A 12,718-nucleotide genomic window follows, 5' to 3' on the forward strand; every position below is an offset into this window, starting at 1 on the left:
AGTTATACCAGCTAATAATTCAGTATAATTATAATCCTCCATTCATATTTTATTTAGTTACATATTTGGATGTGAATACTGCAAGGCAAAATGTGGACTTGTCCTTAGTGAGTTATCACATATTATAATTCCCCTTGAGAAAACTCCAATTCAGGTAAAAGTTAAATTAATAAACCCCTCAAATTGCTGTTGGATTCTATAGATTGTACTCCTTTTCTAAACCTCTTGGGAACTGTAGCATCAAACGGAAGTGCCTCCTTTCAACCTCCTGAAAGGCTGACTGCTGCTCACTCCAATTGTGGGAATTTACAGTTAATCTCTGCTAAAGCTTGGCTGTTTCTCACTGGCAGAGTGTCAATCAGTACTCTAACCAAGTGCAGCAGGAAAGGTGTGTCAAGCTGAGTGCTACCACCTGGGGAGGTGGATTTTTTTCCACACCTCTCGCAGCATTATTTGAGGTCCAGAAACAGCTGAAAAGCTTGGTTGTCTCTTTCCAGAACAGTGATCAATATTTTAGCTCTCTCAAGGCTAAGAAGTTGAGAACTAATGATATAAATTACTGAGCTGATGTCTAAGTGCTTTTTTTTTTTTAACTCTAACCTTGCACAATAGTGCACAGGAGTAATGTTTTAAGAAAGAAGAGAACGTGTAGGCTAGCTGGACATAGTATTCCTATGACCTTTGTCTTTCTTGAGTGAAAAACTAGAGAAGAGGATTTTGAGTTGTGCCTAGAGTTGTTCAAATTTTAATTCCTTAACAGCTTTTGAATTGAAGTCTTTTTATTATGCTAATTATATATGGGGAAAGATCATCTGAATGAAAGTATGAAAGTGGATATCTCGTGAGTTTCAGCAAATTTAACTGTGGCACTTGTAGACTGGAAAATAGTGCATTTCTATTAGTACACTGATAATTTGGGAAATCCAGCAGGAGAAGTATAAATTTACATCATTGCAGAACTGCTGTAGTAGTGCTAGAACTCATTGATTCCAATATTCCATATTTGTATTTGAATTTATATGACTGAGGGTCACAAAGATGATGCAACCTTCCTGTATTTATTTATTTTTGTGTGTGTGAATGTCATATTAAAATTATGTATGCAAGCAGTTGCATGAATTCATATCTGACTGAGCAAAAATAGGCTGAGTGCTTTTTTTTCTGGGAGAGAAACGATGGCCGCTAATCAACCAAGTCTCCTTAGTTTGCACACATGATGGATTGCAGATCTGTTCATTTGTCATCCTCTAAAACAAACCTTTGATTTCACAAAGTGCACTGACAAAGAACTTTGCTCTGTGGCATTTCCTTCTGTTGATTTGGAAAATCTTTACAGTGAAAAGTGTGATTCAAAGCAGATAGAGAATCAGAGGAGAAACGTGTGTATGTTCACAGCTGTTCTGTGACAATTAGAAATCTCTGAGAAAGTTCAGTTCACCTAGCTCTTGGTGTAGCTGAAGAAGAGCTTATATCACTGGGAACCTGATAAAAAATAATAACTTTATTGGGAGGGTAAGAGGTACATTTTGTTTCATCTACAAGACGTATCAGGTGCTGGCTGCTGATGGAGGCGTATGTTGGGGTAAGGGTTGCTTTCTGAGAGAAGGGAAGTCTGAAGGAAGTGAGATGCATTTGCTTTCTGTGTATCTTTTTTGTATATGTGTGTGTATGTATATATCTGTATATCTTTATCTATACACAGCTAAGAGAAAAAAAAAATCTATTTCAGTAATCCAGAAGGATTTCTTAGCAGCTGTTCCCCCTCTCCCCCCTTCCCTATGTACTTCTCTTTATGATATATTTAGAAAATAAGTATTTTTAAATAATTCAAAAGATCACAGTCAAAGCTGTCAGGAACATTTGTAATTGCACTTTGAAATGCTTTGCAATATAATTTATGCTGCGGGCTTCGAGAAACTTCTCAGATGCTTGCAGTTCGCACAGCCTCTCTAAAAAGCCGAGGGAGAAGTTGTAAAGGTGGTGATACCCTTCTGCTGTTCACTTAATGATGAAGCTGATATGGACTGCATCCAACTGTCAGTACAGTATATTCATGCACGTTCTTCATGTTCTCATTCCTTGTCACAGAAGCATCATGAACTTGCTTTGGACAAGAGTTGAGTGTGTGAGGCAAGCAAACAAGAATGAGATGTGATGAGCCCTGGTATAGGCTGTGGTTTGGCTTATGACAACAGAATGGTACCTGTGTCTGCTGGAAACCATACATGGTGTTGTGTAGGGTTGATAGAAAGCATTTCTTCTGAGAAGGAAGGGTGGGGGGCTGGCACAGACTGCCCAGAGAGTGGTGGAGTCACAATCCCTAGAGGTGTTCAGGCAAAGTGTGGACATTGCACTGAAGAATGTGGTCAGCAGGCAGCATTGGTGGTAGGTGTATGGTTGGACTTTATGATCTTAGAGGTCTTTCCAACATTAATGATTCTATATATCTGTAGGCTTGTATTGACACCACTCAATCTCAGCTGTGCCCAACACACAAGCAGCATCTCATCCGGAGATGTGGAGTGGGTGCATGTATAGCTTCAACTGTGGTACTTGTTCTGGATGCACCTACTCCACAAGTAAAGACAAGTGGGAACACCAGTGGAAAGAAGGGAGCAAAGTGGCAGAATGCTTTGTCATAGACTTCAGCTGTTTTCTGAGATAGTAGTGTTAAAAAAAATCTTAAAATATTTCACTAAGGGATGCTTCAAATCTCACCTATGTACTAGTAAGATTGGTTTCAGAATGGATGGCCAACATGGTGATAAGTAATTCATAATAAATTAGGATTTATATCTTAAACAGAAAAGTTTATATGCAACTTTTTGGAAATAAAGATTTGCCATAGAAGAAAAATACAAAAGGAAGAAGAAATGAATGCTTTCATTCTTCAGGTTTATGTTTTGCTTATCTGTTCTCTCATGTTACCCATTAGTCAATTTGTTCACACATGATTCTGTTTTTTGAGATACATTACCAATGAATCAGCATGCTGCAAATATCACAGGCAATTTTTATTAAGCAGATATATTTTATTAAACTTAACAGTACAAATATAACATCACACAGACTTCATAAAGGGAAAAATCAATGTGGCTTTAGTCGGTCTAATGGCAATATCAGTTGTTAAGAAATATTGGAAGAATCTTCTTTTTATGTGTATGAAATATACATTACTTTATATATTGTGTGTCAAAAGGAGAGCCACAAAGTAGATACCATTTACATGATGCAATGATTTACACATACACTTGTTTATATGTAATTTTTTTTATTGTTCAAATGAGGAATGTGTCTCTGACACATACATTTTGGCAATATATTATGACACACATTGTTTTGGAACGAGTTAAATAAAGATATTGTTTTAATTTTGCATCCCTTTCATTTATTTTGCATCTACACTTTTAAAAATCTACTTAGCTTGTTCTTTTCTGCATTTCTCTACAATGTTTCAGAAGCAAGCATCTTTTTGGAACTGCAGTTCTCAGCTTCCCAAGTACGAAGGGCTATTCTTGGTGATTTGCATTCACTGTTATGTAAACTGTGGGAGTTTCGAATTCTTGGCATATGAATTTTCTTGTAAATGATGCGTCAGTGTTCTGCACTGGATGATTTATTTCTGTGTCATTAGTTCTGTATGTCAAGGATAACCACTGTGAGTGCTGTCTAGTTACTGCTTAGGTTACATACGACCAAGTCCTGACTTTATCGCTGTACGTGATCTTTACCCTATGCATTCATGAAGTCATTCTAATAAGTTTCCAACAAGACCTGCAGTTTTTCATTTTCTTTCATAGATGAACATATCGTAAGTGGTATGAAGTGACCGTTTCTTGCAAAATAAAATTTATTCACAAATGGAGAGAGTAACAGAAACAAAAAGTACCAAGAGAATGCAATATTTTTCTGACAGTTGAACTTGGTATCTATCAGGTACAGAAAGTATTAAATCTCAGTTTGAATTCTTCTGTCCTTGGAAAACTTATTTTTTTGTTTGGCAGATACTTGTTACTCTGTATATTGTCATCCATGTTAAATATACCCATTCTGTCTCTTGTTCATCACAAACAGTTCACCATTGCTGATGTTTCATTTGAATTTGTATACTTAGATGCATCAGTTTGGCATTCAACTCATCTGTTTACCTATATTAGGAGAAAACAAGTTGTTATGTAGCGAGACCATCCCACATTCCAATTTAGAATCTAGATATTGTACAGTTTTAATTAATTAAATTTGAGTGAACTAATACTGTTCTGAAGCACACAGAGGAATGTTTTAGGAGAATCTCATGCTTTTGTTTTCTATGTTAGACAGGGCTATGAAGAATTAGAGAGACAACTAAAAGAAGTCTTTAAGGAAAGAAGCAATATTCTTCATGAGCTGTTGAAAACTTCCAAAGAACTTGAGGGAATTAAAGTAAATCTCCAGGTAAGGTTATGTCTGGGTTCCTTTGGCTTAGAATTACTTGGGTTTTTCATACTAGTGTCTATTTCGTGAGAGGGGAAAAAAAAAAATCTGTTGTTATTGCTGATTTTATAAAGTTCTTCTTTTGATCTTGCACTAAAACTGTTGTTTTCAAGGGAAGTGTAGTCCAAACGAGTTGGGCTCTTTGTACATTTATTCAAAATAAAACAGAAGAGAGGAAGGAAATGTGGAAAAAAAAATACAGTAGAACAAAAGAAGAAGCAGAAAAGAATAAGCCTTATTAGTTGACAGCTTATTTATTGACAGCTGCATTTATCCTGGCAGCTACTAAGGAAGGATTTCCTTTCCTGCTGTAGGCTTCCTCTTTGCTCTTAAGCTGCGTATACGCAGCTTAGCGTAGCTGCTCACTTTACCCAGCTTACATGCAATCTGGATTTACTGCAGGGGGTTACTTTACAAGTTTAACTGACAAACTGTGTTAGAAGAGCTGCCAGCCAGCCGTTCAGAGTTGAGATACCTCTACATCTAACTGAGGGGGTTTTCTGGGTATCATAGATTGGCTGAAAGGACATTGGCCAAATTAACTCTGAGATCAAATCTGCTCCTCAGAGCAAAAATTAGAGAGCCAAAACTCTGCATCCAAAGTATTGAAATGATCAGATGATTCCTTAAGAGCATGCCTATCTACCTCATACAGCCTGCTGGTCTAGTAAAGACTCATTTTCAGCTGAGAGTTTCGGTATTGCATGCCGTTTTAAAGGACAGTGTTCTCCCAACATTGGGTATTTTTCATCATATTGATGTAAGTTAAGTGGGAAAAATATATCAAGTAGCATCTTTTATACTTTTCATAGAATACAGGTACTGTGTCTCAGCACTATACTGTAGTATGCTGTGCTACGTTTTTCCATACTGCAGAATTCTCTCCTTCTAATCAATGTGTACTGTGCACTATAGAACACTTTCTCCATGTTACAAAAGAGTGCCCAGTCAATCATTTTATTACTGAGTAATACTGATGATGTCTTTAGTAACTGATTTCTTGCTTTGCTATCAGTCTTTGAAAAACGATGAAGCATCAGCCAGAAGTGATGTGCAGAAACTTCTGGAACTGGGCCAAAAGCAAAGGTAAGAATACCTCCTCCCTTTTCTTTCGCTTTCTGGAATGAAAGCAATTAGAAAATGCCACCTTTCCTTTTGCCTTAAATTTTAGACAGTCATGTAGTCTGGATTCTGCTGATCATAACATTAACAGTAAGATAAAGGCAAGGAACTCTATATTGTGAAAAGAACTTGAAACAAATGACATGTGCGCTGATACTGGACAGACATTAAAAATGCTGCGTGGAGATACCTGCTAAGGAAAAGGATTTTGAATTTCTCAGGAAGATTTAGGTATGAAACTTTCTGTCATTGTTCAGCTCTGTGACCCACTTAGTCATTGGATTTTGGACCAGTAAATCTGGTAAATTAATGTAACTTCAATCACAAGTAAGCATAACTAGCATAAAGATCACTTTATTTCGAACAATATTATATAATGGATGCATCTATATCTCATACTTTCCTCTGGAGAACAATACACATAAACTACAGTGTTTAGTTCCTTCACTATTAGAAATGCATGACTTAAATCCCTCAGCCCTCTTATTGCTGATATTTTATGTATTTAGTAGAAGCATGTATGGCAGTGCAAGAAAGCTTGTGACAAGAACCTTCCATTCTTCGATAAAAAGCAAGTTGGAGCCATAAAAAAAAATACCATAGAGCTTTTGGAAGCTACCATGCTACTGGAAAACCATGGTGCAGTTTCTATCACCAAAACCTGGTGGGATGATTCCCATGATTGGAGTGTGCTATTGATAGCTAAAAACTGCTCAGAAGGGACAGACAAGGAAGGAGGGAAGGAGGCGTTGCCCTCTATGCCAAGAAGGAATAGAGTGTGAAGAGCTGCTTGAAACATCAGTATTTCGGAATGATTACTTTAGTACAATAAGGGAGTTGATTTGTGCTGATGATGCTCTGGTTCCATGCTGCTCAATCTCTATTTCAAATCAGTATGTTTCAACCTAGCATTGTCCAAATTGCTGTAGTAATAGAGTCCTGAACAAACAAAAAATTGATCCAGCAGCTCACAAATTCTGTTCTGGTAGTTGAGGTGCTTTCCACAGATTAATTTTCTTTGAGTTAAATTACCAGTTGAACGTCCGCTCAGTTCTGCATTGCTCCTTTGTCATGAAAGATTATTGCAAGAAACAGCTCTGAAAACTCTCTACAGACGTTCTGAAATATGCCAGCCTTGTACTGTGTGACAGCTCCAAAATGTGTCGTGTGTGGGTAGATGGAGATCACCAGCAGAGGAGCACAGCTTGATGCAATCACTTGGAAGAAATTCTGTGATTGCATCTGAAATGCAAAAATGTTTTGACTCAAATAATGCCCAGTCCAAACTATTACCTTGTTTTTTCTCGTCCATTTTTATGCCAGAATATTCTACTGACTTTTCTGTTTTTTCTTTCTAGCAAGAGACATGTGAAAATTGAATTTTATTATAAAATGTTCTTATAACATTTTTTGAAGTTGTCTTTGATAACTATGTCGCTTCAGTCCGATATATCTTCAGAAGCCCAATTACCTTGACTTTATTGTGCAAATCTCTTTTCCTAGAAAGTACACACTGGTAGATGTTCTGTACGACAAACTATTTGGTGAATGTAAAGTGTAGCCAAATTCCATCAGACAATTTTTGTCTGGCACCATCACTGTAGTTCATGAGTTTTTTTTTAATTCTATTAGTAAAACACCTAGCATATACAGCACATCTGTCAGTTACTCTTATAATTAAAAAAAAAAAAATCTGTTCTTGAAGCTGATAAGTGAATTCTTAATGGGCTCTTGGGATGAAGTTTGTGTTTTGTGTTTTCAACTAGGGAAGAAATGAAATCTCTCCAGGAGGCCTTTCAAAAGCAGCTTAAGGAAGCAGCTGAGAAAGCAGAAAAGCAGCAGGCTACGGTGAGTGAGTCTCTGTCCCTTTTCCAATTTTTGAGTTCTTTCCTTCTGTCTTTTTTAAAATTCCTTCTAATATAGAGATTTTGTCATCATCTCAAATTTGTTTACATGTAAAAAGAAAATCTTAGGTTTGAAATATGTATTAGTACTCTATAGAGTACTATTCATATAGAGTCAGAAGAAAGGAGTGGAGAAAATTCATATGTTCAGAAAAACTAATATGTTGGTCTAATTTCTGTGAGCTTTAGGAGTATTTACCTAGTATCTTGGAGATTTGGGCCCAAGTCCTTATGCCAGTGAAGTACCTCATGTCTTACCTGTACCAGAGTACACTGTCATATTGGCATTGACATTTATTTAATTGCTACTGATTGTAGTATATAGTATAGTATGTATAGTTGTGTATTTGACACTGATCTCATTATCACTAGAAAAAAGTATTAGTTCAAAGCATGAATAGCCAAATTTTGCTATTGCAGGAGAAAAAAAGGATCATTCTTTGTTTAATTCTTCAATATAAACGTGAACATGTTCTTACGTTGGTCAGTGGTGTTCTTACAGCATGAACATAAGTTGACTAGATAATATCCAGAGACTCCTTCAGACCTCAAGTGTTCTGTGATTGTCATTGTGGGCTTGTAAACAATCTGCTAGAAGGTTTTTGTAGATGTATTTTTAGTTTCACATTGTGTAATCACTGGTGTATTTGGTAATATTTTATTGGTTTTCAGACTCAATAAACGAGAGTGCTCCTGAGACAGATTTAAAATGAATTACATAATTCAGTGAATATTTGGAAATGCCTTCTTTTTCCTTCGCGTGCCTTTTGTGTGACTTTATGTCCTTGATATGCAGCATACGAGCTCGTTATTTTAATCATTATTTTAAATCTGTGATTCTGTGAAGTATTTTTGATTTAAGAACTGAAAATATTGCTATTGAATGTAATGAATGTCTGCCATGTGTTTAGTAAGAAAGGAGATCTTTGTTTCAATTCATTAGTTGACGGAAGGTGAACAGTCATGATGACCAAACATGTTAGGTGCATGATTAGATTAGACGTTAGGTGCATGATTTAGATTCTTAGTATCTAAAGCAGATTCTAGTGTCTTAGGCAGCTGTCACAGTGCACTGCTACTAGCACTCTCAGGTTCCCGTGAGAGTATTACCATCAAATAGTGGGATCTGAGGGTTAGTGGAACACAAGTACTCCCTTGATATGCAGTTGGGATGCAAGAAGGAGCTGGCTAGATTCTGGAGCTGGGAAGGCAAATGGTCCCTCTATTTGGACTTGAGCATTGATGTCACAAATGTCAAACAGAAATAGCCATCCAGTGTTGAATTATGATTTATGTGGGTCATGTTATACTTGGGTTATAAACAGATATATGTAGTCTCTTTCCCTTTGTTAATCAGAAATCAGAAGTGTAAAGGTAACGTTTTACCAGTTCCTTTGTCTCCCACAAAGCATAATTACTAGATTTTTAATACACGTAGGCTTAATGAGTGAATAAAAGCTCTCTTCTATTCTTGAGGGGAAAAAATAAATATTATGCTTTCTCCTTAAGAAAGTTATATTGTCCTGAAATAAAGGAATGAAACCACGTTCACTTTCTTGGATATATAATCAGAACAGGCTATTCCAACATTGTCTTAATTGTCTTTTTACAGATACATTGACAAATTCTTGCTAGCTTTTGTGGCTCAGCAAATTTTAGCCCTGCAAATTAAATGTGGAAAACGTATTTTGTCATTTAGTCTCTGTATTCCATCTTGAGATTGAGATGAACTCAGCCGTGGGTTAAATAAATCTCAGCTATAGCAGACAGATTATTGGCTCTGTTCTTCATGACATAGTACTGTCTTTTTAACTTAAGCACTGGTGCCTTGCACAAATTCAGCCCCCGAAATAGTGCTTTGGAAGAGCGTAAAACAACAGAAACATAACAAAACCAACAAAAAAAAATAAGACACGAGGAAGAAAAATCCCTGAGTTAATAATAGAACTGAACTTGGAGTGTTGCCATGCAGTTAGAGAAACTGAATTCTTAAACTGTATTCTTAAAGTTGCCAATAATAGAATACTTAATAGGCCACTGATTTTAAGGAAGGCTGCGATGAATCCTTGGTTTGTGACACTTATTTCCATGTGCCTGAGGGTAAAATGTGCGTGTTCACAAATAATGAGACTGAATGAATATTCCAAAAGCGCTTTGGGGTCCTTGGATGAAAGCTACAATAGAGATAGAAATAAATATTATTGTTTTGTATTGTATTATTATAAATATTACTGTCACACATGGTTACTTTACACCCAATTTCTCCCATATTTCTGAAAACAATATGAATTTTGTAAGGCCTGGTGTTACTTTGAGGCAAGCGTAGCTTGAGTTTAATTCTAATTTAATGAATTATGTTTAATTCTAATAAAGTTTAAGCACGCTTTATCCTGCAGGATTTGGTGAATTAAGTCTGTATTTTTTTATCTGAGTAAATAAGCACAGGGTTACATTTCTCAGCACCATGTGCACTAAATGCTATGGAGGGATTGCAAACACATAGCCCTTTGGTTCTCTTGCATAAAGCAATGTATACAGGCGCTAATGTTTGTGTTCAACAGGAACAGCTGTGAGATGGTGATGTCTGTTACATAAAAGCGAAGTGTATGCAAGAGGATGAGGATTCTGTTTCTCCAAGTAGTGAAGAAACAGAATTCAGTTTGGAGGACTGATTTTTACAGCTGCTAACAGAGAAGTGGAAAACAAACAATGCATTTGTGTAACTTTTTCAGTGAACTGTTTCTTCTTTTTCAGTGAACTTGAATACAGAAGATAGTAGTGATTCTTGCTTCTGCCTTAGGTTAACAGGATCTTGAGAGCTTTTTGAAGGCTGGCTGTTCATTTGACTGTGTTTCATACTAACCACTTGTATTTTTGCAAGTAGCTACTATTTCAGGAAGTCACCCTGAGTCTGTGAAGTTGGTTCCCATAAATTTCTGGGCTGCTTTAGATGAGTGAGAGGGTAAAGAACAAAGCAGGGAAATTATGATAGGGGCTGGAAGGGGAAAAAAGAAAAAAACAACACAGTGAAACTAGGGTAGGCAGGCTAATTTTAGATGGCCTTTTCCGTTTTGCTCCTGCTGCTATCTTACATCATGGTAATAGTTTTTAGGAAGGTGTGGTGATGGGGTTGTTTGACAATATAATTATTCTACAGCCTGTCAAAATGAAGGAGAAAATATGTCTGCAGAAAATCCCGCTGTGATTTGTTAGAAAATAAAAACAATATGATTAATTGGATATCAGTATGGATAAGGATGTTCTTAATAATAAAGCACAAATATAACACTCAGAATTTAATTCTGAGATATCTATCACCAAACAAGAATCCTAACAAATATTACAAACTCATAAGAGGATAGGATGTCCATTTCATTCCAACATGTTTTGTTTATTAACAGTTCTTGTGACAAAGTTGTAAATGCCTGTACAACAAAAGCATTGCTTCATTAAACTACAGCTTAAAATTGAAAAGTTTTTTGTGTAAAGAACCCAAGCAGACAGGATATGTTTGGCTTTGGTTTCAGAAATATTAGATGCTTTGTAGATTATTCTCTCCTTTTACCAAATGATAGAATTTTTTCTATGTTTTATAGTCTCAGTCACTTTCTCTGGCTTTTAGAATCATTTTCTACATAGTAATTTGAAAATAAGACCATGAAAGTCAGTGTTAAGTATGTTAGGTCTACTTAGTCAATGGTGTCAGTGAGTCTATTTCAGTCCCACCTTAACTGTTCTGATGTCAGTCCTGAGCAATGCTGATGATGTCTGTAGGTAAGCAATAAGTGCATAGCTGAGCTCTGGCTGTGCAGTAATGACTTTGCTGGTATTCCTCCACTTTTTGTCCATGGTAAATAACTAATATCTGTCTCATAGAATTAGATCACAGCCATCTGCTAAAGCACTTTGTATTTCAGTGGGGAAATATCTAATTTCAACGTTTCAAGGTCACACACTGTGAGTAAAGGCTACTGGGTGGAAACTGTTGCCTTTAATAAATGTAATGAGCTCTGAAGCACTCAAAGCTCTGAGTACCTTGGATGTCTGTGTCCAGGAGACAGAAGCAATGTCTGTGCTAAATACTGAAAAGTTCATTCTGAGAACCACCAATGCATTTTCATTATGTGTTTTCACAATTACTGCTAGATAGTGATTAAAGACTTTCCTACAGTAGGAAAGAGCTGAAAGTCAAACAAGAAAAAAGAGCAGATAGAAAGTGGAAAAGCTGCAGAAAGATTCATAGTTATTATTTCATTTAGCATACCTCTCTTCTAACAAAGAAAAGCACTCAAAAGCTTACTATGTTAGGAGGATCTGGAGGATGAAAGCAGAACTTGTACTCTTCTTGAAAGCAGTTTATGCACTGCTGTCACTTGTGCTCTAAACTCCACTTCTCAACTTGAGATTCTGAAGCGCTGTGTGGTCCGTTGCTATGCCCTAACATTAGGACTGAGTAAAACCATCACACGAATTGCTGGTTAAATTAACAGCCCTGTGGTGTCTGTCAGTGGTTTATGGGCAGGTTTTGCCCAGTTCAGTGACTTGAAGGGCAGAAGGATTTGTGAATCCGTGCCTCTGGAGCGGGGAAACAGGGGACCCCAAATAATTAAAAACAATGGCAAGGGTCTGAGGAGAAACAAACTAATTCACTAAATGTAGCATTGGAATGCAAGATAACACTATAATACAATATAATTAGAATTGAAGCTAATAAATCAAATATAGTGAGAGAGAAAATGTTTGAGAACTGAAGGTGTCACCAAAACGCTGAGGTGAGACGGGCAGTTGGGTTGAGCAGCAGGAAGGAGAGCTGAAGAAAAAGGGAACATCAGATGACCTTGCGGGGGGTTATATCTCCTCTCTGAATGCAAAGTCCTCTGGGGTATGTAGTTCTTCTGTTCTAGACAGGTGCCCGGAACTGGAGCATTAATTCTTTAACTCCCAGTGCACTACATGATGTTATGATGTGGAATAATAACCCGTAAATCCATGATGGATGTCATAAAAATATCTTCTCCAGAAAAGATTGTTAGTTTCAGATTTTGTATGGAGAGCACACAGTCAACAAACCCAGTGCCATACCTTTTTCAGTATTTCATCTATATTTGGACATAGAATGTGCTTTCAGGAGACATTAACGTTATTATGAGAGGATTAGGGCTGAGAACCAGAATGCTCTTTAACGAAGAAGCTGTCAGTATTCAGTGGTAACTTGCAAA

The 12,718-nt window shown here is 36.7% G+C and overlaps 1 protein-coding gene across 3 annotated transcripts in view; it reads left to right on the forward strand.

Moving 5' to 3' along the window:
- The window catches only part of LUZP2 (leucine zipper protein 2), a 113,967-nt gene that overhangs the window by 42,853 nt on the left and 58,396 nt on the right, over positions 1-12,718 (forward strand). For all 3 annotated transcript variants that reach the window (XM_052694376.1, XM_052694375.1, XM_052694377.1), the window contains exons 2-4: positions 4,317-4,434; positions 5,489-5,559; positions 7,362-7,443. In XM_052694376.1, the coding sequence (XP_052550336.1) occupies positions 4,317-4,434; positions 5,489-5,559; positions 7,362-7,443 (271 nt within the window). The remainder of the gene's footprint in view (positions 1-4,316; positions 4,435-5,488; positions 5,560-7,361; positions 7,444-12,718) is intronic.

This window comes from Tympanuchus pallidicinctus, unplaced genomic scaffold (genome assembly GCF_026119805.1).
Source record: "Tympanuchus pallidicinctus isolate F22 unplaced genomic scaffold, pur_lepc_1.0 scaffold3, whole genome shotgun sequence".
In the NCBI taxonomy this organism is placed as follows: domain Eukaryota; kingdom Metazoa; phylum Chordata; class Aves; order Galliformes; family Phasianidae; genus Tympanuchus; species Tympanuchus pallidicinctus.